Source organism: Etheostoma spectabile, chromosome 4 (genome assembly GCF_008692095.1).
Source record: "Etheostoma spectabile isolate EspeVRDwgs_2016 chromosome 4, UIUC_Espe_1.0, whole genome shotgun sequence".
Lineage (NCBI taxonomy): Eukaryota > Metazoa > Chordata > Actinopteri > Perciformes > Percidae > Etheostoma > Etheostoma spectabile.
Genome location: NC_045736.1, coordinates 18524648 through 18552219, shown reverse-complemented (window position 1 = coordinate 18552219; position 27572 = coordinate 18524648). Strand labels below are relative to the sequence as shown.

The 27572-nt window shown below is 39.5% G+C and overlaps 2 protein-coding genes across 11 annotated transcripts in view; one reads left to right on the top strand and one right to left on the bottom strand.

The window, feature by feature from the left end:
- The window catches only part of scn8ab (sodium channel, voltage gated, type VIII, alpha subunit b), a 64034-nt gene that overhangs the window by 844 nt on the left and 35618 nt on the right, over positions 1–27572 (top strand). For 7 of the 10 annotated variants that reach the window (XM_032514547.1, XM_032514552.1, XM_032514550.1 and 4 more), the window contains exons 1-4: positions 12189–12476; positions 25631–25749; positions 26023–26112; positions 26203–26331. In XM_032514547.1, the coding sequence (XP_032370438.1) occupies positions 12189–12476; positions 25631–25749; positions 26023–26112; positions 26203–26331 (626 nt within the window). Of the gene's footprint in view, positions 1–6934; positions 7109–12132; positions 12477–25630; positions 25750–26022; positions 26113–26202; positions 26332–27572 lie in introns of those variants that run through there. The other 3 variants (XM_032514544.1, XM_032514545.1, XM_032514546.1) reach the window with 3 other exon arrangements.
- Positions 189–1838, bottom strand: LOC116688482 (methyltransferase-like protein 7A). The gene is made up of 2 exons (XM_032514557.1): positions 1201–1838; positions 189–566 (listed from the first exon to the last, which is right to left on the bottom strand). The coding sequence occupies exons 1-2, from the start codon at positions 1825–1827 to the stop codon at positions 333–335; spliced, it is 861 nt and encodes a 286-aa protein (XP_032370448.1). The 5' UTR covers positions 1828–1838; the 3' UTR covers positions 189–332.

Sequence of the window (27572 nt, the reverse complement as noted above, 5' to 3'; positions counted from 1 at the left end):
TGACGGCAGAAATTTCCTATGGCACTATAATATTTATTTATCAGCAAAAACTTGGAGATGGGAAATGACAAACAGAAGAATAAACATGTTTTTCACTTAAACTGCGTACAAAGTGAGTATTGTGTGCTGTCTATGTAATGGTTTTAATCAAGGTGTCAATGTGTCTTTACAAAACACAAAGACCAAAGTTTAATACAAAAATAAAGTTAGTATTAAATTGACTGGTGATCACAGGTGTTCAATCATATTACAAAGGCAAGGAGAGGCATTAACTGCTTTCCATATTCACGCATTGGTTTTGAGGCAAGCTTACGACAAAGCTAATAGACAGTCTATTTTACAGCATAACCCATGATGTGTGGTTTGATTGCGAACATGAGTGGCGCTTCGATGTGTCTCAGTTTGAGTTCAGAGAATCCAGCTGCCTCCAGATGTTTCCATGTTTCCCGGGTGACCTCACATCCATCTCCAAAATAGTACCATGGAGGCTGCAGAACATGCTGGAAGAAGTATGCCCAAGTTGATGGCTCTGCAACAACATGCTCTAGGAAAAAGAAGGCTCCACCCTGCAAAGCAAAGATTTATTATAGATACACTTTGCATAAACCTGACGCATGTTTACTTTTGTCCCTGGAAGAAATGGGTTTCCTTATTTTCCTCATGTTAGATCATGAATACATTATTGTTACACTATGTATCCTGTAAGGCTTATGGGTTGAAACTCAGGATCATTTTGTCGAAAACAAAAACTTACTTTGGTTGAATATTGACATGGAGTAAGTGTCTAAGTAGCCTCTTTTATACCTAATGAGGGCACCATATCTTGTTTCAGATATGTAATTTTGGCACACAGGCCAAAGGTAAATAGTTGATAAAAGATAATGCAAAAATTCTGTGGCAACAATGTAAAGATTTATAATTAGTACTTTGGCTGGTGCATGTGTGGGGGGATCATTTCTCTGCATTGCATGTTTTGCACAAGTACGTCAAACAAATCAATGAAAAATAATGCTTTCCTTCTTGGTTATTTAGTGAGTTAATCATTAATGTCCACTGGTAAATGATTGATCTAGTAGTTACACTTTATTAGAACAATAACATCAATAGCAATGCAGGACATAGTTGTAAATCGGTAAATCTGCATTTTTATTGGAAATTATTTTTTGGACGAATGGTTATTTCAGGAGTCACACAACTTACTGGTCTCAGTATGCGACGTGCCTCTCGCAGAGTTTGACTTATGTTTTTGACAGAGCAGAGCACCAGGGTGCAGACAACGACGTCTACTGATTCGCTCTCAACTGACCCCATGTCCTCACCCGATGCCACCACACATTTCTCAAAGGTGAGGTGGTCATTCTCCACCATATTTTTCTTCAGATATTTTTGAAAATGAGGGTTCGGGTCAGTGCAGATCACCTTGCAACCAGGCGGATAAAACTCAAAATTAGCGCCGGTGCCACAACCGATCTCCAAAATTGTGAGCTGCCCGCCAGGCTTGTTGAACTCGGGGAGACTGCGAAACAGCTCCTTCTTCTTGTCGTACATTTTCTTGTTGTAATTTCTAGAAATCCGGTTTAAACAAAATGGGAAGACACGTTTGTATATTTCATACAGACCGACCGCTTCAATTAGATGAAGGGGCAAGCATAACACCTTGACGATGAATGTACAAAATGTCATTAGGAAAGCCATTTTTTCTGACCCAAACCTCCTTGGCGAAAGCAGAGCGTCAACCGCAAACTGAACTGCCGGTACCAAAGATTCTCCAGGGCACCAGACACCGTTTAGAGCTGTCGACAGTAAAAGAAACCGAGACGCCCCCATGGACGCCCCATAGACAGTTAAAGAGACGCCCCGCCCAACTCGGAGTAACTTCCAACTTCCTGTAAAAGTGTCACGTGGGCTGCGCTACTGCCAGGCCTCTTTAGGAGACTAGCGGCATGTCCATGTGTATTGATTCCAATGGGAGAAGTGAATGTGGACACAGATTGTGAGCAATTATTTCGCCACCTAGTCACCACACGATGGCGCAAATATACTAGTGTGCATGAGTGGCAAATGTGAGACAAGTCCAAGTTCCCCCAAATGGTTGGCTTTCCAGTCTACATTATACAATATTCTTTTAATAAGAAAACAGTAATCATGCGGCAGAAGTAAACATGCTGCAAATAGTTTACCCTCTTTAGGAGACTAGTGGCGGGTCCATCTGTGTTGATTCCAATGGGAGAAGTGAACATGGACACAGATTATGAGCAATTCTTTCGCCACTTAGTCACTAAAGTAAATAGAAGACCCATTCTTCACATATCTCCAGAACATTCTGACACTGACATGGCATTTTCAGATGGACACATCACAAGAAAATTAACTTTATTTAAGGCCTGTTTCTGACTCAGGACTAAACACTCCCAAGATCTTGCAACAGTGAACGCCCTAATGAAACTAATTTCCGTAATGCTAAATATGTCTTTTAGCTGTGTAAATATCTAACATTAGCAAAAGAACATATTTATAAATTATTTAAATATAACTTTTCAGCCATCCACGACATTCACTACATGTTCAAATGAGGCCGTGCCTGTTTAGGAGACAGGTTGTGTTGGTTAATGTTGTATGGTTTGTGTTGTATATTCTTATGTGATGTCTTTTTGCTGCATACAAATTCCCCTTATGGGTCAAAAAATGAATTGAACTGAGCTGGAAGTGTACCGTTTCATACCATTGCCGCTGCTAGCAGTTATGAACAGTAATTTTTGTAAATTTTGTGATGATAGCATTTACAGTGGCAGAGATATGGCAATTGCGAATTTCCCATTTAAACGCATTAAGTTGGTCGCCAATTTTTGGTAAAGAGCCTTGGAATGGGATGTCGAAAATTAAAGTTCTGTTCTGATACCTAGTAATTTGGCCAAGATATGCTAAAGTTTGTGTTTTGTGGCTAGCTACAAAAAATAGTTTGATCGTGAAATGCGCATAGTTTAACCTAGCAAAATTCTTTTAATAACTTTTGATCAGGTCCATCTGTAGATGCTACATACCAAAATTCATGCTAATAAGTTGCACGGCCTAAGAGGAGATAAAAAAAAGTAGGTTGTGTGCATTGCGCAATATTGCACTTTTTTTTTAGGGGAATTGGATGTGGGCTATATAGCTGATTCAGTTCAATTCAAGGAACACGTGGATGTAAGGTTTTCTAATGTGTGATAGGCAAAAAACACGTTTTATGTCATTATAGCGCCACATAGTGGTCCATGTGTGTAATTTTTGGTATGTGAGGTCTAGGAAGCAATGTATATCTATGCTTATTAGTGTAAATGATGAATCCACACCTTGGTCCCATAGGCCTCAGGAGTGGCCCTAGATTATACCCTCAAAAGTTTGTAAAAATTGGATAAACCGTTTATGAGTCATAACACTTTTTGTACTTGTAGCACCGAAGATTCTAAAGTTTTGCGTTGAAAGCTTTCATTTTGGCAGAGATATGACAAAGTTTGGAAGTTATAAGGCCAAACCTGCTTTTTCTGCTATAACGCCACCTTTACAACAATAAAAATGCATTGTTACTGTTTTTCAGAAAGTAATGGAGGTTAAAACAATGGAAACAACACATGAATTAGTATTTAGAGATGATGCAGACATCCAATGTGATGAAGAAAGCTGCTGCATCATGCTGGAGAGAGGCAGGATCAGTCACACTATTCTGATACTGTTATATACCTTAGTTTTTATGTTATCCTGCCATGTTTATGCATGACAAATCACATATGTGACATTCCTGAAATTTTCCTGAGAGACACACTGGATAGGTGATGTCTCCCTCAGTGGTTCTAATGAAATCTCACAGTTGTGGCGAAAACGATATTATGAACTATTAAACTGTGTAAAAAGTAATATGTTTGTAGTGAATAATGTAGAGTTTAATGATGATGTTGCTGTCACTTCTGTTGAAGTCAATGGAGCAATACTGAAGTTAAGAGATAATAAGGCCTGTGGCTTGGATGATATTACAGCTGAACATCTTAAATTTGCCAGTAAGAAACTGTGTCCTCTGGTGGCTATGTGCTACACAGGTTTCTTGTTCATGGAGAGTTACCTGATTCTATGCTCTCTGTTGTGCTGATACCAGTTATTAAAGATAAAGTGGGGATTGCTGAACTGCTCAGATAATTACAGGCCAATAGCTCTGGCCAGTGTTATGTCCAAAGTGCTGGAGACCGTTATATTGTGTAGACTTGAGAGGTATGTCCTGTCTATTGATAACCAATTTGGTTTTAAACAGAAGCATGGAACTGATTTCTGTATTTTTGCACTAAAAGAAATTTTAGATAAATATAATAGGCAAAATTCCACAATGTTCTTATGCTTCATTGATGCTTCTAAAGCATTTGATCGTGTTAATCATGAAAAATTATTTTTAAAATTGTGTAAAAGTGGGGTCCCTGGTTTTATAATTAGAATCTTGGTGTATTGGTACTCGCATCAGACGATGAGAGTAAGATGGGGGAATGTAATGTCTGTTCCCTTCCAAGTGACCAATGGTGTTCGCCAGGGAGGAATTCTGACTCCTTTTCTTTTTAATATGTATATGAATGAGTTATCTTTGATTTTAAATGAATGTGGTACAGGCTGTAGGGTTGGTGACTTACTAATTAATCACCTTATGTATGCAGATGATTTGGTCATCTTTAGCCCATATAGTGCTGGTCTCCAACAGCATGTTACACATGTTAATTGCAGTTCAATAAGGCGCCGTTCGTCTGCGGCTCATAGACAGATTTGGCGTCACCCTTTTTTTTTTCTTCTTTCGGTATAGCTGTCAAACATCCATGTTGTAGGTGATGTGGACTGACGGGGGAAGAAGGGAGCCCGGCTCCGTCTGCTGGGGAGGAAAAAGGAGAAGTTTTCTTTTTTTCTCAACTGTGCAGTCGTTTAGTTTAATAACAATTTAGTAATATCTAGTATTTAACAGTCAAGACTGCTCCAAATTCCAAAAATCTAATTCCATATTTATAGTCAAGTGCTAAGCAGATTGGATAAATGGTTCCTTGAGATATTATATGACAACGGACACACACACACATGCAGAGTTTCCTCAATTCACAGTTCGAATAGATTTCCATTGCTCACTATATTGAAATGCACCAAAGCGCTGAAATGCAAAGTAGCTGAATGAATAAAAATGCATGCCAGCCTTTTGATTTCCTGTAGACTTTAAGGTGCAGTTCATAGAAATTCCACCAGATAGAGACATTGTTGGGTCAAATTCAAAACAGCGCCTTTAAAATCCTCCAACACAGTATTTTGAAGGGTGAAGGCTTTAGATAAAGGGTCACAATAAATTGAAAGTGATTTCTTTCATTGAGTGTATGTGAGAAGTGTGTACATGTGTTTGTACTCTCAAAACTGAAAACAAACATAAAGATTTCTCCTGCTACACACAGATAGTAGAACATTTATGGTAGCCTACAACAAAAGAACTCTAAAAATGGCATGATGTTATACACTCAGCCTGCTGAACGACAAATATACAATTATTTAGGCCATTGTCTGTTGAAGACAGCATTGTCTAGATTGAACTGAATTAATTAAAGCAAAGTCATGTAGGAGATGCATTTATGGGACTGGGAAATACCAGAATATGGATCTTGATATGATTTAGTGCTCTTTCACATCTTTAGTTAGGTTGACTTTGTTTTGCAGGTAAAGTTGCAACATTGTTGCATTTTTTTGTTTTGGTTGCTTCTGATTTTTGTCCACATGAGTACCGTTACGTCTTACTGAGTACCACCACCTCCTGCATTGAGTAGGTACACACCCCTAAACACCTGCGTAACCGCGTCTCTCACATAGCAGCTCTTAGCGCTGAGAAAACAGAACTGAAAATGTCCTTGTTAACATGGATAAGTGTATTTAACGGGCTGCTGCTGGTCTGGAGCTCTCCGTGTCCCGCTGGAGCTCCGATCAGATCAGGTCGAGGTTGGCAGCGAAGATTTCTAGCAATGTTTCCACGATGGCCGATTCCCGCTGCGGTTGCAGGCCCTGGAATTCACTGCCAGTGTTTCAGTTTAACTGTTAAAAAATGTTAAGATAATTAAAAGGTATTTATTTAGAAGCAAAATGGCTGCTAGTTACCTAACGCTAGCTTCTGCGCTCAACTAAGGCAGCGCATCTATGGCGGTGACAATGGTGTAATGATTCAGATGGACTCCCAAGGCAAGACAGTGCTCACCCAACTGGCCAATAGGAACGTGGCCCCGCCCATGACATTATTTTCACATACGCTTTTTCATGAGTTCAGTCTGTTTAGTCTAGAGATGCCCCCAATTGATTGCCTGCCGATCAATATCGGACAATATTCAGTAATACTAAATTGGACATGGATTACCATGGTAATGCTCAAAGCTTTGACGCATTTGGGTCAGCCTAAACGTCATGTGTAAGTGATTGATTTGTTGGTCCACTTAACTAGGCTGATTTGAATCAAGAATTAACAATGCAACTTGACTATACTGCTTCACTGGTCTGTATGATAAATAAACTATCAGGTGAAGTTATAAAACTAATTTTAAATTCATTAGTTTTGGTCATACTCTAGAGCTCTGACGTCAGAAGTGTTTTGTGCATTTAGAATTTTGTATCAAACTTTAATTTTAAGAATGGGTCAAGATGTTTAGGTACCATTGCCTTGGTTACATAAGGTCTTATTAAATGCCCAGAGTTGTCTCTTTAATGTGTCTTATAATTTCCAGGTTTGATTCTAAAAATAATATGCAATCACACAGTTCATTTCAGATCAAGTTGAAGAGAAATATGTTGCCAATCGCAATGATTTTCCCAACCAGAATATCAATGACTTGTTACATGAACAGTGTGTTTTTTTTCTGCTTGCCATGCTGCGGTCTCTTGTCCATTACTGAAGCTAAAGGCATTTACCGACACTCCCTAACAATTTGCTGAGAGTCATCAATTATGCAGGGCAGCCGCACGCACTGGGAAGGAAGATAGCAGCAACAATATGGCGACAGCCGCAGTTACTCTCGACTCTTTTCTACATCTGCAGTTCAGTGACAACTGCCTGGATTTGTGTTAATGCGAGAAAAAGTAAGTGGACAATCTGTTTTCTGCTTTGTCTGGTATTTCGTGTCGTGGGATGGATCGCAGTCTTACTTTGTCGACTGACTGCATCCCAGTGCCGCAGAGCGGTCCCTCTATCAGCATCTTTTCCTAGCGTCTGTGGAGGGCTCCTTGCCAGTAGGCTACATGGACAAATATGTATGCGAGGTAGCCTACTAGTTAGAAGAAGGCAAGATGTGATTTTTGAAGGGGAAAACACGGATTTCTAACGCGACGCGGTAGAAAACAGGGAGACAGCAGGTTATTTGGGGTGTTGGCCTGCCGCTGGATGGAATGACATTTAACTGTGTCGGAATGTGAAACATACGCATATATGGGATGTATAAGTGAGATCACGTCAAACTTCTGAATGGCGTCAATAACTAGCCTGCATGCTCCAAGTGCACAAATAATGCGTCGCTTGCAAAATCATTTTAGGTAGCAGTTTCCTCGCTACCATTATTTTATTAACTATGATAGTTTTTTTTCCCACCCCCACACACTCCCCCTCTGCGCCTCCTCCCTCTTGCAATCTCGTTGAAGACTATTGCGTGAGGAGGTAGGTGCGTCTTTAGTTTGGCAGTCCTCAAAGGGGCCGCGGCACCCTTTCGCAGTCTCAGCCATTAAAAACACATTGTCTCCGTCATGATATTACTCCATAAACCTGCACCATACGGAGTCTCTGGCTCTCTAGCTGCCTTTACTTGCAATACGGGTGTGGTACAGCCTTAAGGCCGTTTTAGTTTATTTTTTATTTATTTTTGCTGTAAATAATTTCATCCTTTTGGTGTGAAATTGGGGTTATGCTGATGTGCTATACTGCTTCGAGTTGAGGCCAGGATTGTGTTGTCCGGACATGGCTTGTGCATTCAACTGACCTGCTATGAGTTTGTAGGTTTGAGCCTATAGCAGCAATAAACCACACTGCAGTATTTTAGGCTTTGGCCCTATAGGACAACGGCGCGGCTCTGTATTAAACAGTGGACTTTCCTGGGGACTACATAAGTAACACATCATTTTCGGGACATTTATGACACGATACAGCGGGGAGCGGGTCTTCGTCCCACACGGGGAGAAAGTTATCCTAGAAATGAAGAGGTTGTCTTTATTTGTAGGCTATTTATCTACAGTGGCCCAATGTCCCATGTTTCATAATGTCCGCCTTTCCTTCGAATCCCTCGGCTGAAAAACGTGTTAAACTGAATTATCCCAATTTAGCATCATTTCCAGTCAGAACACCATGACTTTACCTGAAATTGACTCGACTCAGGCATGAAGTATCTAGCACCCACCCGTAAGGGGCCTCTTTAATATTGGCCTAGCTGCAAAGTTATAATGTTAGACTTGGGCCTGTTGGGCTCACCTATTCTTGGCGATGCTGTTGATTTGGACTGAGGTGACAGCTTACATTTAGTGGTAAGCTACATTAAGACATCACTGAAATGAAGGATGAAGGCTAAGTTCTTTACCGGCCCATGTGACTCAGATGCGAGTGCCCTATAGCCTACACCTCCTCCTCCTCCTCCTCCTCATCCTCACTAGCACTGTGTCGCCGCGGTGTCCGCCGGTTAGCTCCACCAGACGTCAGGTCATCATCACAGTGCATAGAGCACAATAGAAGATTTTTTCGGGTTCCGGGACGGGGGCCGTGGTGCATTTGGATGTCTTTCCTCCGCACAGAGGACAAAGCATATAGGAGCATTTTTTTCAACGCTACTGAATCGGATGGCGACAATTGGCTTGTCTTTTCCTTGCGAAGCAAATGAGGCTGCCGGAGTTTTTTGTTTTTGCTGTCATCCATCAGTTTGTATTCAGGACTCACTAGACTCATAACGGATTTAACGGAACCGTGAGCGGTTATGGGCTGCGCGCATTTGGTGCCGATTACGTGCGCTAAGAGAATTCACTGTAGACTAATTGATTTAAGAGTGAACCGAGCAGTCTTTTCAAACCAAAATGTGTTAGTCAGATTGTTGCGTTTTATGCCATGATTCTCAAATGACCTAGTGAGTTAGTGGACATCGAAAGCATTGAGCAACACCTGCAATATTTTCGGGCTGTTTCCCCTGGTCGCTTGGCAGTTTCGCTGCCTGTGTTTAGGATTGTCCCAGCCTTAAGTGTAAGTGTACATACACTGCTATTGCATCCTGGTTTGAATCACCTTGACGGTAGATCAATTGATGTAGCAGTGGTGGAAGGAGACTTGGAGGTTGTGCTGAGGTTTGAGTTACTTGAATCGGACTTCAGTTCAGACTCGCTTTTGGTTGGCTGTGCTTTTTCTCGAAGATACTGGGCTGTTGGATCTAGTCTGCCTGTGGATTTCTTCCGATTTCTTTCCAGGTCTGTGCCCTTGTCATTTTCTCTATGAATCTTGGACACACTGTCTTATTTTTGATTGTGGGAACTGTGACTTGACTGTCAAATATGTGGTATTAAACAGCATGGTCATCAACCAACTGGGGAGATCTGTTGGAGGAGCCTGGAGAGATGCAGTTGATCGTTTTATTACAACTTTACTGTAACAACAATGAGTCTGAGCCCCAGAGGTTGAATCATTTCCAGTCTGGCAATCATTTGTGGATTATCTTTTGACACGCATCAACAGTTTAAAATGTTTAATTATCTGTCAGTCAGTAGGCTTACAGTAGGATGCAAGACACCAGAATGCATACTGTGGCCTGTGTTGGGGAGCGCTGTTACATAATGATGCTGTAATCATGGGCCAGCAAAAAAGGAGCAAGTGGATGGATTTTTCACAGAGAACAACAAAAACAACACAACAAATGTTTATAATGTATTACAAGTAATCTCAGGAAAATTGTGTTTTGACAATTTAACTGTCAACATTTAAATTATTGTCATGCAGTGAAACCCCACCCAGTTACATTTGTTTAGCTATATACTTCATCTGTATTTAGATCAATGAGTATGATAAGTAGATGGTGGAAATAAACTCCAAAACAATCCACAGCAAGGGGCCTTGATACAAAATCAACTCATTAAGTTCTTACATGTAACACTAGACTCTTCGCTAGTCTCACATTGCCAGACCTACTTCCACAGTGCTGCGGAGGAAGGTCTGTCAATAACAGTGCCTCAGTAAAACAGCCTCGGGAAGGAACTTGTTTTGGTGGAACATGTGTACATTCAAAGGTTGTTGTAGTTGTGCAACAGAAAACTCAGATTGGAAAGATAGTCTAGCTAGCTGTCGCAATTTACCTTGCAGAGATCTGAGGAGCAGTTAACCGTAGTACTGATAAATCCATCAGAGTTTAGAATGCCAACACAAAGAATGCGGAAGGTGAGGGACAACCAACCAATCCCCAGAGCAATCACCTAAATAAATTGTAATCAATGTAGACTACTATTTCCTAATTTATAAATCTAGCACTAATTGTCTGTCTGTTTTACTTGATTAGTTTAAGGTTGTTTGTCTCTTTGTCATTTTGCACAGGATAGGTGGCATGTAATTGCCTGTGTGCTGGGAGCCACTTTCATACTTATTTTATATCTACAGTAAGAGCTGTTTGGACTCAATCAGAGAGACATTCAAGCCAGAGCTGCAAACCTGGATGTCTATAGAGACAATGTGCATTTAAGTCCCACCAACACCGAAGGAAAAAAAGTTTTTAGAAGATGCCTACCCAAAAAACTGAGCTTCTAGGAAGACAAAAGTGTATACAGGCAATAAGACATGAGGCGTCAGCAGGAAGATTGGGAAAACTGTTAGATCCTGACACTCAGTGTCACCGACATTTGTTTTAAACTAACTGTGTTTCTGTAAGTTAAGCTAAAGCATTTTGACAGTATACAACTTGTTATAGTGTTATAGGGGAATGTGGATACATCACAAAGCTATGCAGTGTTATGTATGCAAGTGCCTCAGCTTGCTAACACAGCGCTAACTTGACCTTATTAACAGCTAACATGTAGACATACTGTAAGTTGCTAAAATATTTTGACATGTTTAAAACAATTTTTTTTGCTAAATAAAGACATTTTGTTAGTGTTGAGACATTAGTTGCATATTATGGTGCCGATTGTTTTCCCCTCGGTTGGGTGGGGCTTTTAGACCATAATGCGTTGCGCTCTGTCTCTATTCTCACTGAGACCAGCTGTGCTACCTACACATTCACATCACAATTATTCATTCATTATCAACACATGGAAGTCTAAAGTTTAAGGATAAACATAAATCTAAACAATGCATTTTGGCATAGTTAGATACAAGGAAATGTCCTGTGAAAGAAACTTGTGAAGGAGAGAGTCAGACAGATGAGTTCCTGGTCGGATAAAGAGCCCATCATTTGTGAGCATAATCACAAGAAGATTTACGTTGACATGTCTCCAGGGTTTTCCTTACCATTATAAGGCTTAGGTGCAGCCACCAAGGCTTTTTGGGCACCACCTAAGTTGCATAAATGTAACCAAAATACTTTTCTAACATCTAATGATTGTAGTTGGTCCCAAGTGTATTTAAGCTTTTAAGTGTTCATTTTTATTGACTGCTCGATTTTTTTCCCCCGTTTTAGACACAGGGAAAGAACCTAGGGAAAACACTGGTCTCCCTGCTGTTGAGGTCACAAAAATGATAGCGAAAGGGAATTCAGTGTTACCTAGTGTATGTGCTGTGTACCTGAGTTTAGCTTTTGGGGATACAGGATCAGTCCTTTAGTCACTAAGGTTGATGGAGAGAAATAGTTCCTACTGGCTCATGTTCCAAATGCTTGCACTTTTTTAGCTTTATTTTTGCTTTGTTTGTGTTCCCTGGCAGAACTAGAAAATTCTATCTGCAAGGCTTTGAGCAATACTGAAACTGAAAAGGGATGAAAAACAACTGGCCTAACATATGTCAACCAAATAAATCCTAAACTTTGTTGTCCAGTCCGTGTTATTAATAAAAAGACACTGACAAAAAAAACTAGATTACATTATCTTAAAGCATGATTTTCTTTTCTCTTTGGTCAGTACCCAATGATAACACGTTCTCACTCTGTGTCCCTCTCTTCTTCTCAGAGCTGGATGTCTGGGATGAAAAACAAATAAAGAGGAAATAGCTGCAGGATGAAAAAATGGCCGCACCCCTTATGTCACCCCCAGGACCTGACAGCTTCAAGAAATTCACCCCGGAATCGCTTGCTAAAATCGAGAAGCGCATCAGTGAAGAGAAGAACAAGAAGCCACCCAAGCCCAGATCGGACAGTAGTCACCGTGACACGTCTGACGACAATGAACCCAAGCCCAACAGTGACCTGGAGGCTGGGAAGAGCCTGCCGTTCATCTACGGCGATGTTCCTCCTGGAATGTCGGGCGTACCGCTGGAGGATTTGGACCCATACTATCAGAACCTGAACATGAAAGTGAGTTTTCACACAGGCCAAATGCATCACAGAGTTCTCCCCAAACACTTAAATGAAGAAGCATTAACTTAAAGGAAAACACCACCATTTGTTGAAATAGGGCTGATATGTAGGTCTATATTGGGTGGAAGCACAGCCGAAGCACTGTTCCAAGTCAATATCTGCCTAGGAAATCGTCTAGTTTTAATCTGCATAGCTATTTGTACTCGTTGTGAATACGCAGGCCACAAGAAGTAATTAGGTTGTCATTGTTTTTTTTGTTGACTCACTTTTACTCACAACATGCTAACCGGCAACATAGGATTCACTATGCTAAGCTAACTAGCAGCGGCTCTGCTGGTGTTGCACCAGACTAAAACAATGCATGCACTGAGACAAAAAATGCGTTGGCCCACCTATCTAAAGCTAGGGGAGACAGTGATGAGTCCTATTTCAATACACGGTGGCATGTTTCTTTAATGTGTTAACAGGTTTATAAATAGTGAGAACTTTTATAGATGTATTATTTAACTGTTAGGCCTAACCATGGATTGGGCTTAGTCTGTTCCTTTTTCTCATGTGAAATTGCCAGCATTGTAAACTTACTATGCCATACACATAGGTAAGATGAAATTCACTCTCCTAACTCTTACTTTCACACTCACTCTCCTCCTCACGTTTCATATCAGTTCATTCAAAATAGAAGTTAATGTATTTACTACAGAGATAAGAATATATAACAGCAAAGATGACCTTGAGACATTTAAAAGTTTTTAGTCACTGCTTGACAGGCTTAGAGACAGTCACTACATTATTTGGTCTTACAAGGCATGTGAGCTTTTTAGTATACAGTGGGGCTGGAAAGTTTGGCCACCCCTGGTAAAATCTTTTATTAATGTGCATAAAGAAGCCAAGAAAAATGGAAAAATCTCCAAAAGGCATCAAATGACAGATTAGACATTTGTATAATATGTCACAAAAAGTTAGATTTTATTTCCATCATTTACACTTTTGAAATAACAGAAAACAAAGAAATGGCATCTGCAAAAGTTTGGGCACCTTGCAGAGTTAATACCTTGTAATGCCCCTTTTAGCAAGTGTAACAGCTTGTAAACACTTCTTGTAGCCAGCCAAGAGTCTTTCAATTCTTGTTTGAGGTATCTTCGCCCAAGTCTTCCAGTTCTTTGAGATTTCTGGGCTGTCTGTCACACACTTCTCTTTTAAGGTCTATCCAAAGATTTTCAACTATGTTGAGGTCAGGAGATTGTGAAGGCCATGACAAAACCTTCAGTTTATGCCTCTTGATGTAATACACCATGGATTTTGAGGTGTGTTTAGGATCATTATCCATTTGTAGAAGCCATCCTCTTTTTAACTTCAGCTTTTTCACAGATGGCATCAAGTTAGCGTCCAAAATTTGCTGAAATTTTATTGAATCCATTTTTCCTTCTATTCGTGAAAGGTTCCCTGTGCCACTGGCTGCAAAACCTGCATGCTTAACAGTGGGACAGAGGTTCTTTTCATTATATTCTGTGCCATTTCTTCTCCAAACGTACCTTTGCTCATTCTGGCCAAAAAGTTCTATTTCAACCTCATCGGTCCACAGAACTTATTTCCACAATGAATCAGGCTTATCTTATACTTCAAATGCTGATTTTTGTGGTGAGGACGTAGAAAAGGTTTTCTTCTGATGACTCTTCCATAAAGACCATAGTTAAGTATCTCTTTATAGTGGAATGGTGTACCACAACTCCAGTGTCTGTTCTGGATGGATCGTGCAGTCAAACGTGGGCTTTGACTTCCTTTTCTCACAATCCTTCAAGCTGTTCTGTCAGAGATTTTTCTTCGTCTTCCAGATCTTGCTTTAACTTCCAGTGTTCCTGATGACTGCCATTTCTTAGTTACATTCCGAACAGAAGATATTGGCATCTGAAAACACTTTGCTATCTTCTTATAACCTTCTCCTGCTTTGTGAGCGTCAATTATTTTCAGTTTCAGTTTTCTAGACAGCTGCTTAGAAGAACCCATGGTGCTGATTGTTGGGGCAAGGTCAGATGAGTCTCGGCATTTAAAACCTTAAGATTGTCATCACCTGGTCTTTCCAGACGATGATTGAAAACGATCCAAGACACTGTCAGGTCTCAGCTTTCCAAAGGGGGCGGTGCATGCTATAAACTCTGCAGGGTGCCCAAACTTTTGCAGACGCCATTTTTGCCGTTATTGTGAAAGTGTAAATGATGGAAAAAAAATCTAACTTTTTGTGACATATTATACAAATGTCTAATCTGTCATCTGATGCCTTTTGGAGATTTTTCCATTTTTCTTGGCTTCTTTATGCACATTAATAAAAAATTTTACCTGGGGTGCCCAAACTTTCGAACCCCACTGTACCTGTACAATCAAAGCAGAGGCAGAGGGACGTAGTGGCTCTGCTCCTGTAACATTGCAGAGTTGCTGTGGAATACAATTCTCGGGCAGTGATCGTTCTCATAAAGGTTTCTTCAGTGTTAATTAATTATCCGTGTTAATGCATGGTAAAGATGATGAAACAGCTGGAGGGGGTGACAAATTTGCCTTTTTGTTTAAATGCCATCAATACTATAGCTAATGAAATTCTTTTGTGACAAAAGACACTTACAGATGACTAGTGCTCTGTCCAAAACTAGGCGTGTCTGATGGCCTCCCAGCATGCACTGGGACAGTGGAATTACCATTGTTATCAACAACAATTTATCTATATTGCTGCGCTGTGACTGGTGTTATTGTGATCTGCAGTATGTTGTGCAATGTTTTCACTGGTATTCACATTTCCACATTGTTCTACAATTAATCAATACAAGTGAATGCAATTACTCCGCGAGTGATTTTGTATGCCCAGTTATTTAGATTTTCCTCCTTGACTGAATTCAGGTACTACATTAATTGAGAAACTGTCGCCATACTATGTGACAAATATACAATACATGTACTGTATGACTTATTGCTTCTGTGACTTATACATTTCTGGCATATTGACCACATGTCCTCCTTGCAGGCAGTAGACTTGTAGTGGTGCATTATCAGCAGCTGTTATGTTTATCAGGTATTCATTAACCATGTGTCTGGTATCAGAACGGAAATGAGAAAGAAGTGATACATTGTAATTGTAATTACACAGTTGTATAAGTTTGCCATGTGTTTTAGTGTTGCCTTTTAGGAATGAATAAGATGATCTAAACTGCAGTGATGCGCAAAATCATTCTTTTCAGTGTAATGAATCACTTCAATCAGTTTCCTACAAAGATTCGGACAATAGATGTATTCCCTAAATCGTTTAGTGCTCAACTGGAGCTCCGCCTGCACATAGTCCCACACACTGAATTGAAACACGCCTGAACCTCTTTAGAAACAAGTCTGTGGTCTGAAAGTTCAGTTTAGCACGTTAGTGAACTGAGAAAAAAGAGTTAGTCATGTACTGTTTGCAAACGGAAACCTGAAGTCCTATCATGTTACATACAGCATGTATATTTTTATGAACTACTTATTAAATAAAATATAAAGGAATTGGTACTACTTCTTACTTCAAGAGACATGAGAGAGTTTACAACACAAAATAGTTGTTTGACGTCCAATACTCAGTTAATATTTCAGAATTGCGGCCATTTTAGACAACTAGGCTAATGGACATAAGTTTAAAATAGCCATGTAGCAGCCTACATTTCCACCAATAAAACACAAGTGCTATTTTCGCTAATTACGATAAACTAAAACATTAATAAAGACATGTAGCTAAAAGGTGACCAGAGACACCAACCGTGCACCAAACTTCCGCTGCACAATCTCCACGACAGAGCAGATCTCCACGACACATACTAGGTCAGTTAAACGCTTTTTTATGTTTGGATGCTGCTCAACCCCGCCTTGTCAAATGTTAATAAATAAATGAAACTCAAACTGAATCTTGCATGAAACGTGTAGTCGCTTCTATTATTTTTCAAGTGTTTTCTCTTTTCTTTTTTCTCTTTCTTTGTAAAATTAAAAACTGCAGCAACAGTGCCCTTGCAAAATAGAAAGTGGAGGGGAGGGACATCCGGCGTGTGAGAGATTGGCTTTATACTGCATCTTTTACATTTCTATAGGACGTTTTTTAGTTTGATGATTCACAGTACTTTTGGGAGATTTACATCCAAAAATCACATTACATAACAGCATTGGAGGTCGTATTAGCAATAGTATTATTCTGGATATTCTTTTGTTTTTCTGTCAGACATGCCAAACGGTCAAATAATTTCTAATTAATCTTAGGAAAATCAACTTCGGAAATAATGTGGTACAGGTGCAGATGACAAAAAATAGACAATCTCCCAATTTTCTCTTCAAATTATGTATTTTATACATTAAAATATAATTTTCTAAAAGAAAAAAAACATTGTTAAGGCAGAATATCAGAGCAATTTACATTCTGTTACAAAACTTGTCTGTTTCGTAACTGTTCTGTATTTGTTTTTTCATGTTTTATGGCGGCGGGTGGCAACCAGTTTTATGGTGCATTACCGCCACCTAGGCTGACGTCGCTGATCTGCTTGGTAGCTTTTAAGGAAAACCATTGACAGGAAACAAGGAAAGGTGTAAAAATTCTCAAGTTTCTCTTAGATCACCTCATTTAGGAATATGTTCTTCACAGCTACGAAGAAAACAGGTTTTAGTAATTGTGTAAAAAGTATATACATTGTTGAGGATGTGCTAAGTTAAGCGTCCCCTGATGACATAGAAGAGCGTGGCTATGGGCTCAGCCCTGCAACAATTTAACCCCTGGTTGTGCCCTTACTGTAGCTCCGCACTAGCAAATGAGGAGTAAGAAGATGGCAGAAGAAGACAGGAAGTGGAGATGAAAAGGACAGACGTATGCTGTAGTACCTTCAGCTGTGTGTGGAAGCCAGTCTCCTGTGTGGTGACAATAATAATGTGTAAGAGAATCTGCAGCCTATATAGCAGCAAGCAGCCCAGTCAGCGGGTATGGCAATCTTAGCCAGCAACATTCCCTTGTCGGGCGAATGAAACTATGAAGTGTATGTGTCTTTTGTGATCTATTGATCCACAACCGTATTTCAAGTGTTGCATTCTTGCCTTTTATCCTTCCCCACTTTGCTTAATTTGCTTAAGAAGTGCACACTTCGTTACTTCTCCTTAGTTTCCTCTATGGCGTCTTACCTTGGCGATTGAAGGAGAGTGGCCACAGAGTTGTTTATCATCACATTCCTTCTCTATCCGCAGCAGGAAACCTTTTTGTCTTAGTTAAATGTGGGAGGGTGCTAAAGCTTGGTGATAATTCGACTTAAGGTATATCGATATTTTTAAATGAGATATGGGATGCAACAATAGAGTTTATATCAATATAGTTTGATTATTACCGTAAAGCACTGCAATTTTTTCATCTCTGCCGTCAAACTGCCCAGGCAACCCCGCCCCCACTCGCTCACAGGCTTTACTACAACATGGAGGAAGAAATAGCAGTGCAGTGAATGTGACAGTTGAATGAAGTTTAGGACCAAACGCAGAGATAAGGACGGCAGGCAAGCAGGAGAAGTTAAACAAGAATTTATTAAACAAAAAAGCAGAGTTCCAACAAAACAGGGATCCAAAAGGCAAAAAAAGTCCAAAAAGGAGAAAAACAAAACTAAAACAGGAATGGGAGCACAGAGACCGGAAAAACTCAAAGGGAAAAAAACCTCAGAGGAACAAAACACCGCGGGGAAGATCAGGCACACCGACAGGGACACACTGACAGGACAAAATGATCTGACAAGAGACAAAGGGAACACAGAGGTTAAATACAAGAGGAAACCAGGAACAGGTGATGCATCAGGTGAATCACATTAGGGCGGGGCAGGACAATCAGACAGATAAGAAGTAAAGCTAGAGACAAGACGAGACAGAGACAAGACTTCAAAATAAAACAGGAAACCAAACGTACCGACAGACACTCACAGGGGAACACAAGACAGGAACAGTGACGTAAGACACAAACACAAGGAGACAAGACAAAAGACCAAAAAAACAAAAAAGGAGGAAAAGAAAGTAAACCCCCAAACCATAACAGTGACAATACATACATTTCACACACAAGACGTATGTAATGCTGACGACCTGCTGATGCACCTTCAACCTGAGCTGAACCCGTTCATATAAGTCAGCCGTCACTCTGTGAGTAGAGAATCCAGTCTGAGGTGTGGTCCATACACTTCACTGATAAACAAGTGAATTATACCGTAACAATTGGCTTCAGGATCAAAGAAAGTTTTTGTATCGTACACTTAGTCCATTGTATGCTCACTCTTTCTCTTTCTAAAAACAGATGGAGCATTTCTAGAGATAGGCCTGTTTTTATTTAAATTGGCTATTTATTTAAGATATATTTTCATTTACATGTGTTGCAGCTTTATTTTGACCACAGTCTGTTTTAATTGAAGTGCTTGTGATATCTCACATGTGGATTTGACTTACGACTGAACATTTAGCCCACTTTGTACAAAATACTGAGATATAAAGTATGTTTATTTTTAAAATAGTCTGTCATATATATCAATTTATATGCCTAGCTAGCCTAGCTTTCCAGAACGTTGAAAATTCATGGCAAATAGTTATTGGCAAATGTTGTAAAATATGATAACACCTACATATTCTTTATGACAGGGTTGCATTTCAAAACAAGAGATAGTTCATTTACAAAATTAACGTTATTTCCAATATGGTTTTTGGTCAGAATTGTGTGTCATTAGACACATTAGTGAATACTCATTGGAATTTGACTGCATTTTCTTAATGTTTAATTAATAAATTCATGACCTTGTAAGGTAGTGGCACACAGCCACAGCCAAAGCCTAATTTCTGGCTTTAGAGCAGCTCCACTGGTGCAGTCATGGCTATGGTGCCTTGCTAAAGGGCACATTTCTAGAAAATGTCAAAAGGAAGGGATGGAGTAGTTAGCGAGCTATCTGTGTTTATGTCTACGCAGTATAGACCGGGCATACACATACATGCCACTTGACGTGTTATTGCAAGAAACTTGTGTTATTGCAAGAAGAAAGCTATGGTTGGGTTTAGGAACAGAAGAACGGGGTTTGCTTTAGCAGATAGACAGATAGATAGATAGATAGATAGATACTGTAGATATTTATTGTTTCACAGTCAGTCACACAGCAAAAAATATATATGAAGTACTAGGATACAATATACATGAAATAATACGATACAATATATATACATACAATATACATGAAATAATAATAGGATAGAATACACAAACAAATAATTAAAATATAAACAAAATATGTACAACTTGGGAATACCAAATGTACAACTTCTTAACTGGTGATGATAAAGATGTAGATAAACCTATTGTGCAAGTTGCACATCGTGTAGATGTGATGTCTAAGAGTCTTATCTAGCATCCAGTTATGAGGTTTTAAAAAGTTTTATTGTATGTGGTTGGAAAGATTTCTTGTAGCGGTCCGTGCTACAACGAAGCTGTCGTGGCCTCTTAGAGAAGCTGCTCCTCTGTTGGACCAGTGTGGGGTGGAGAGGTTGGTTCTTTTACTAGATGTACCTAGTAAAAGAAGAAAGCGACAATTGAGTTTAGGAAAAGTATTACTGGATTGGGTTTAGGAAATGAAAACCAGGCTTGGCTTTTGTAAAAGAAGAACTTGATGGTTGAGGAAAAGTTCCACGTGTGTTACACGTGGGACGCGAACCCCACCCTCCTGGGTGGAAGTCCCGTGTTTAACCCATCCAACACCCCGACCACCTTTCCTATGCCGTTTTTCACCCTTTCATATTACTCACTACGTTGTAAATTAACACGCAATTGTGAGGTAATGTCAATAGAGCCCAAACGTCGTGGACATACATGCTAAAAAACGTGTATGTGTCTTTAAAACACGGCAATAATGGCACACAAATTGGCGTGTCATACATACGCCATTTCATGAAACCAGTCAGATCTCACAGATCTTTCTGACTTATCTTCATTCCGCTTAGATCTGCTGACCTCATCGTAACCATCCATTCGTTGTGTCAGCAAGTTCAATTGGAGTCCCAGGTTAAGAACTCATATTCCCCCTTCATATCAATCAATTTCCTTATCCACTAATATATTTGTCCTTTATCATACCTAAGGAAGTGCCTCTAAGTTCATTAACGGCAAGCGTCCATTCTTCCTCTGCTGTTCCTGTTCTCACCTTTCCAGGCTGCTTGTCTCCTCTACTTGACCGACATTCACCCTATCGCTCACCATTGCACTGTATGTCAATGATTGTGTGTGTGTGTGTGTGTGTGTGTGTGTGTGTGTGTGGTGTGTGTGTGTGTGTGTGTGTATGTGTTACCGTCAGTTGCAGGAAACCTGATCACAGCACTCATGCATCAAAGAGAGGAAGAGGGGGCAGTGGTGAGGAAGAGAAATGCAGCGTTGCAGTTCTTGTTTTCCCCTGTGATGGGGAGAGGACTGCCTGGGCTTTTCAAATGTCTGAAAGGATTAGGCAATGTTAAAACTGCTGTGGCCATACAAGAAAAGCAGGACGGGATGGATGGAGGGTATTGTGGAGATTTCGATATAAATGAAAAATCAGTTAAGCAGTTCAAACAGCTATCAGGTTTTTGTTGTTTAAGAGGTTTGTTGTTGGTCTTATAATGGGAGTGTGCAGCAGACCAGTCATTTCAGTGCAGGCTTCTGCAGGGAAGCAGCTACTAGTGAGAGCACAAAGGCAGCTCATGGCTAAGGCAGCAGCAGCCTCTAGAACTCGGCATGTAGCACTGTACACAACATTACATTATGTTCCTATCCCATCATCTCTGTCTTTGTGTGTGTCTCTGTCCATTACTCTCCTTTTCCCTTTCTCTTCCACTGCCTCCTCTCTTCTTCTTTCAGGGTGTAGTAAATTAGAGGGAGGGCCAGGCTTTAGTGCTCTGTCTGAGCCCACAGTCTCTGATGACACAGCATCCTCCTGTACTGGGCTGAGTGTGGAAGGGATGGGGTGGGGGGAGGGGGTGTTAAGTGTGCTTCCACTGCTAGCCAGGTTGGTATAAAGAAGGAGGGTGTGGTAAGGAGGGGAAAGTGGGGTTTTGCAGCACAGTATTGAAGTAAATAAGTGGGATGACGCATTTTTGATATGGTATAACATGCAGGGAAATTAGTGTACATTCATACATATTTTGAGACATTACTGGCTGAGTGTTCACTCCAGTGGGCTTAACCAGAAGTATCTGAGTTATATTTCATGCTATAATGCTAATAGATATTAAAGTTCCCCATGAGATCTCTGCTGTTTTATCACAAAGCATCAAAGTGTCATGATGAACAATATGGAAGCTGACATACTGTTGATATTTTTGCTTCTCTAAAAATTAAATTAAGATGGACTCAGGTGCTCATTACAGAATGGGCTAAAATCCAGCTATTAATGTCATGTTTTCTCTTTCCAGTCTTCAAAGAGTCTTGTGAGTGAATAAATGTTCTAACAAAAATCATATCAGTACTGATTTGCAGTATGTTACTGGTTATGAAAGTAATTTAGGGCTCCAACTAATGATTATTTCTATTTTTTTTTGCAATCAATTGTTGAATTATTAAATATTTACATTTATATTTGTATTAAATACCAGTAATTAATACAGTTTCTCTGAGTCCTAGATGATGTTTTGAATTGAATAATAAATAAACCCCAAGGTACATGATTTGCAAATGGTATTAAACATGGCAAAAAAAAATCAAATTTACAAAGGAAAAACAACAAATGTTTGGCCCGTTTTGTTTAATAAATGACTTAAATGTTTGATGGATTATCAAAATTGTTGGCGGTTACACATTTAATTAATTAATTTTTTTTTAATAATCATTCTGGCGCTGAGTTTTTTTGCTATCTTCTTTTAGGTCTACAGTCCAAATCTGCAGTCAGTTTTGTGACATAATAGACCAGTCTGTGTTGGGCTGGGGTCCTGGGATGATTAAAAGAAGTAAAACACTCCCTCCCCGTGATTTAGTCTCTATTGTTTCCCTGCTTAGATCTCACTCAGCTCTCTCTGTCTCCCCCTCCTCGTCTCATTCTCAGTTTCTCTCTCTGCTGCATGCCTACCCAGTCCTCCTCCTCCTCCCTCTGTCTACCCATCCATCTCAGGTTTGGCTTTCTCCCTGCTGCAGCTTTCTGTTCTGCATCACTCCCCCTCCACCTCCTCATCTCTCTCCCTTTCTCTCTCTTTGGCTCTCTTTGCTGCTGTCCCATACCCCTGCACATCCCTCTCCATAGCCCTGCTCCACTATTCCTCCTACACACACACAGACACACACACACACACGCACGCACGCACGCACGTGCACACACAAACGCACGCACGCACGCACACACAGTCAGTCCTTGCAGCTGCATTCTGCCTCCTGATTCTTGCATATGTGCCTTTTTTAACTCTCTGTAGAGAATTATAAACATTTCACCAGCTTTGCAGCAAATATTTTTCCTTACCATGAATCTTGTTCTGCTGAGTGTATTTATGCATGTGTGTATGCCCAAGTACGTATGTATGTACATTTAACTATGCAATTGGGTAGGCAGATCAGTGGTATATGGGTCTCTGTGTGGTGTGTGTGTGTGTGTGTGTGTGTGTGTGTGTGTGTGTGTGTGTGTGTGTGTGTGTGTGTGTGTGTGTGTGTGTGTGTGTGTGTGTGTGTGTGTGCGTGCGTGCGTGCGTGCGTGTGGGATTTGAACATGCATAGTGTTACAAAGACAGTGTTTAGTAAGCCATGGTGCTTGTCCACTGCCTAGTCACTCAATGTTAGTCCATGTATAGATCCTCAGTTTCCTAAGTGTACTACATGGTTGATATGTGGATCTTATTCAAATTTGTAACCTTTGAACCAATGAAGATGAATTCAGTGTCTTCACAGAGTTTATCTTGGAAATACATTAAACTGAGTGAAATGAGTGAGTGACTAGTTAATCAATGAATCATGGTGAGGAATTTAAACAATCAAGAATATATTAACCAACAGTATGAGGTATGCATTCTGGGACATTGTTTTTAGTGGTTGGTCTACATGCACATACAGCTCACGATGCGTGCACATAGTGATTTTCTTTAAAATAGGAACAGCACAGTAAAGATCCTGCACCTATTTCCAATATATAACAGTTTTTATCACCAGTGATTCCCAGATAATACACTGCCCACACAATTCATCTCTGATCGTTTTGCTCATATTCTTAAATCTAAATAGGTAAGATGTAAGTCTGTTGTTAGGTGATCACAGCAGAAGCCTCTTTGTAGTTGAGTTGTGATTTTCTTTTTTATGAACATTTCTGAATTTCCATATCATGTGGAGGATGCCCTACATTGAAACTCAGACTAAATAAGGACAAAGCAGACGTTTTTTCTATAAGATACTTGTGTCTTCAAACCTGAAGTTTTCAGGTCCATCCACATAATAGATTTGCTTGGTCAGCAAACCACTTGACCTCTAACAGAAAAATGGTATCCTTTGAACATGACTGTAAATCCTGTGTTCCCGTTAGTATTGTGTTGATTACGTATAGCTACTTATTTTGTTCATGTGACAGGAAACATTGTGAGAGGATATTTTAAGTAGTGCAGATGCTCTATAGACAAAAAAGAACAGGCGAGAGTAAGGGAGGGTAAGAGGAGTCTTCTGATGCAGAGAACACATTTTGTCTTTCCCCAGACTGCGGACGCTATTTTTAATTTAATTAGATTTCAGGGCACCACTTGTCTCAGGACACTTCTGGTCGCCTCCCTATTTCTTTCTAGTGTTTCCCGTGGTGTGAAACACAAGCTATGTATTTTGTAACTATGTATTTTGTTATGCTTGTGCCAAATGCATACTAAAGACTACTTGCTTCTATTATACATGTATGCTCTCCGCCAGTGGGTTATCATCATATCATTATCATTTCATTTTGAGTGCAGTGATTGTAAAGGTAAAGGGCAAGTAATATAGAGGTGACTTCATGATCTGCTGTGGTTAAATGCATGCACTCTGGTGGACAGTATTTTGACAACTTCATTATTTTTAAATTGAAGTATAGTAAATAAATAATAATTTTATATCTCCATTATTCTTCAGTACTGGCTACTTACAGGACGTGCTATGTCTGTATGTAACCTGTAAATACTGGCAGGCAACGTGTCAGTGGTATCATTAATACACATGAGGGGATGTGGTGAAGAAGGAAAAACAGTTTACACATTCATAGGATTCTCAACCAAACCACACATTTGTAAAGTATCCCAGTAGTCCATTTGTTTTTAAATAATGCATATACTCGCTCAGACCCCAAAATTGGGCATACACATCCAAAAATAAACACATATTGCTCAAACACACATTGCTGCCTCACTCCATTGCACAGCCCCACTTGGCCTAGTGCTGTTTATGGGTGGGGAGTGGTTCTTGAGAGCCTAGAGTCAGCAGATCTGCCCCTGATCGATGACAGCATTTGCGGTTCTCTTCCAGTAAGAGCTTTAAAGTTGGGGCAAAGGGAGTCATTTGGCCACGAAAAGGGGAGAGCCGCCCATGCACCTGTCTGCTGCTCAAAGTGCTACCGTCATGGTGAAAATTTTGCCAGGACAGATACGTGGTTTGATGCAACCCAAACAGAGGTGTTAACTCTACTCTCGGCTGACTGGCCACAGAGGGGGTGATGTCAGCAGACTAAAACACAGCCCTGTGTCCTTGTCCTACTGACTGCCCTTTTTCTATTCCTTTATCTTTTTACTATACTGTTTTTATCCCCTGTGCTTTGTTTAGTGTAAGGCCATTATAACCTAAAGTACTTTCCTCACTATTGTCTCACGGCTAGTAGGGTAAAGATTTCAAACGGGTAAAGTAACAACACAGTGAGCATGCTCATCAAAAGTCTATGTTCAAAAAGATTAAGGTATCACCTGCATTGTGTGAATCAGCCCTGTAGTTAGATTGAAAACCAATGCAGTGGTGCCCCCTGACTTAGACGTGAGCTCAGGATACACATCGACTACTCAGTCAAGCTACAGTCATAGCTTCCTTTAAAAGAAAAAAAAAACATAGTATAAAGGTTTGCTGACCATGTGCTGAATTGTATAATTATTCATGCAATTACTGGAAATGTTCTAACTGTCTTGTTATCTCTTTCTTTGTCCCTCTCTCTCCACAGACATTTATAGTCCTCAACAAAGGGAAAACAATCTTCCGCTTCAGTGCCACGCCCTCCTTGTACATCATAAGCCCGTTTAATCTACTAAGGCGAATAGCTATTAAGATTTTGATACATGCATATCCTTTCAAACGATTCATTTCCTTTGCTTTACAGTGAAAAAAAAACATATGTTTTAGTATTTTCAACATGCTTGGTTTTTCTGAATATGTCAAAAGTTATCTGTAAATAGAAATGAAAGCTAATGCATTGTAAACTCTAAATCTCTGTTTTCTCCCTATTCTGCCACCTTCCTTAAGCTTACTTCATTGCTAAAGTTTGAATTTAGGCCCTCATGTATAGGGTGTTATGGGTAGTACTGTTCAAACTTTCCTTAACTTTTGTGTTCTCACGTTATTCAGCATGATCATCATGTGTACGATTTTGACCAACTGTATATTTATGACATTTAGTGACCCCCCAGAATGGTCCAAACAAGTAGAGTAAGTACACGTCCATACTTTTCCTCAGCAATCATATCCTTGTTTAATGTGCGTGTCACCATTTTACTTTCTTCTTTCTTTGTTTTCAAGGTATACCTTCACAGGTATCTATACGTTTGAATCACTCACAAAAATTGTTGCCAGAGGCTTCGCTATAGATGGGTTTACCTTTCTCAGAGACCCATGGAACTGGCTGGATTTCATGGTCATCTCAATGGCGTAAGTATTTAAACTCATAAGAATTTAAATAATTGGAAGCTAAATATAACAATGGTCAAATGTAAAAAAGGAAAAAGCACTGCAATCAAAGCAAAACACCAAAAACAGGATTTTAACATGACTAATAACAATATTAGCATTTTTGCATGTGGATAGGAGAAAGTTGTAAAATATGATTTTTTTATAAGACCAACTTAGCACAAGATAACAGCAAGTCTATCCAAATTGGCAACTGAACTTTCTCTCCGCAGACAGTCCGGCTACTTTAACACAGGTTTAACTATTCACATTAAAAACTACTGCTTTCAATTCAGGCATGATAATACCAGGATAAAATTGCATATTAGCTTATAAGATATTAAAGTTATTGGTGACTCCTGTTCCTTTACTTTCACTTGTCAAATGTTTTCAGAAATGTCTTGAGTCATTTAAAATGTTGGCGCAAGCATTTCTAATACACATTTTAGTAATAACTTTTCAAAATTTACTTACAGATTCCATTATTGTGTGTGGATCATAGACACTTTTAACAACAAACTTCTGTTTTTTTAAAATGAACATTATAGTGGTTATACAATATAATAATGAATTTAATAATATATTTAACCCTGATACTACCAATATATTAAGCATAAAAGGACTACCAACTGGGGACCCTAAGAACAAATAAATAAATACAAATAAAACATCTTTGCAAAATGTTAATTTATTATTTCTCAAAACATTATCAGCTGTAATTTGTGTCATCCAAAGAAAAGAAACATTGGATTATTATTATTATTATTATTGTTATTATTATTATTATTATTATTGTGTTACTTTAAATTAGGACCCATGGCAAACATTTTATCTATCTATTTTATTTCATGTATTGAAATTGCATAGGCTGCAATTCGGTGCTTTTGACTGGGGTCCCCTAGAACCCCAATATATCGGTAATTTTTAAAAAGCACTAACTAAAGCAAAAAACAAAAATTAAAAAAAAGCATTTGAGAACAAGTTGATTGACAAAGTCATGAACAATTGTAATAATAAAATAAAACATGTGAGATAAAAAGTATACTTCTGGGATCTGCCTGTACCCCAGATGAGGGTTGAAGATGGACAAAGATAGTCCTCCCCAATCTAAAAGCTACTGTGGGCAACTTTGGAGAAACAGTCAAGAATCAGTATGAACAAATCCCTGAACATTTTGGTTAACACATTTAACAATTGCAACAACAAACAAACACTGTGATATT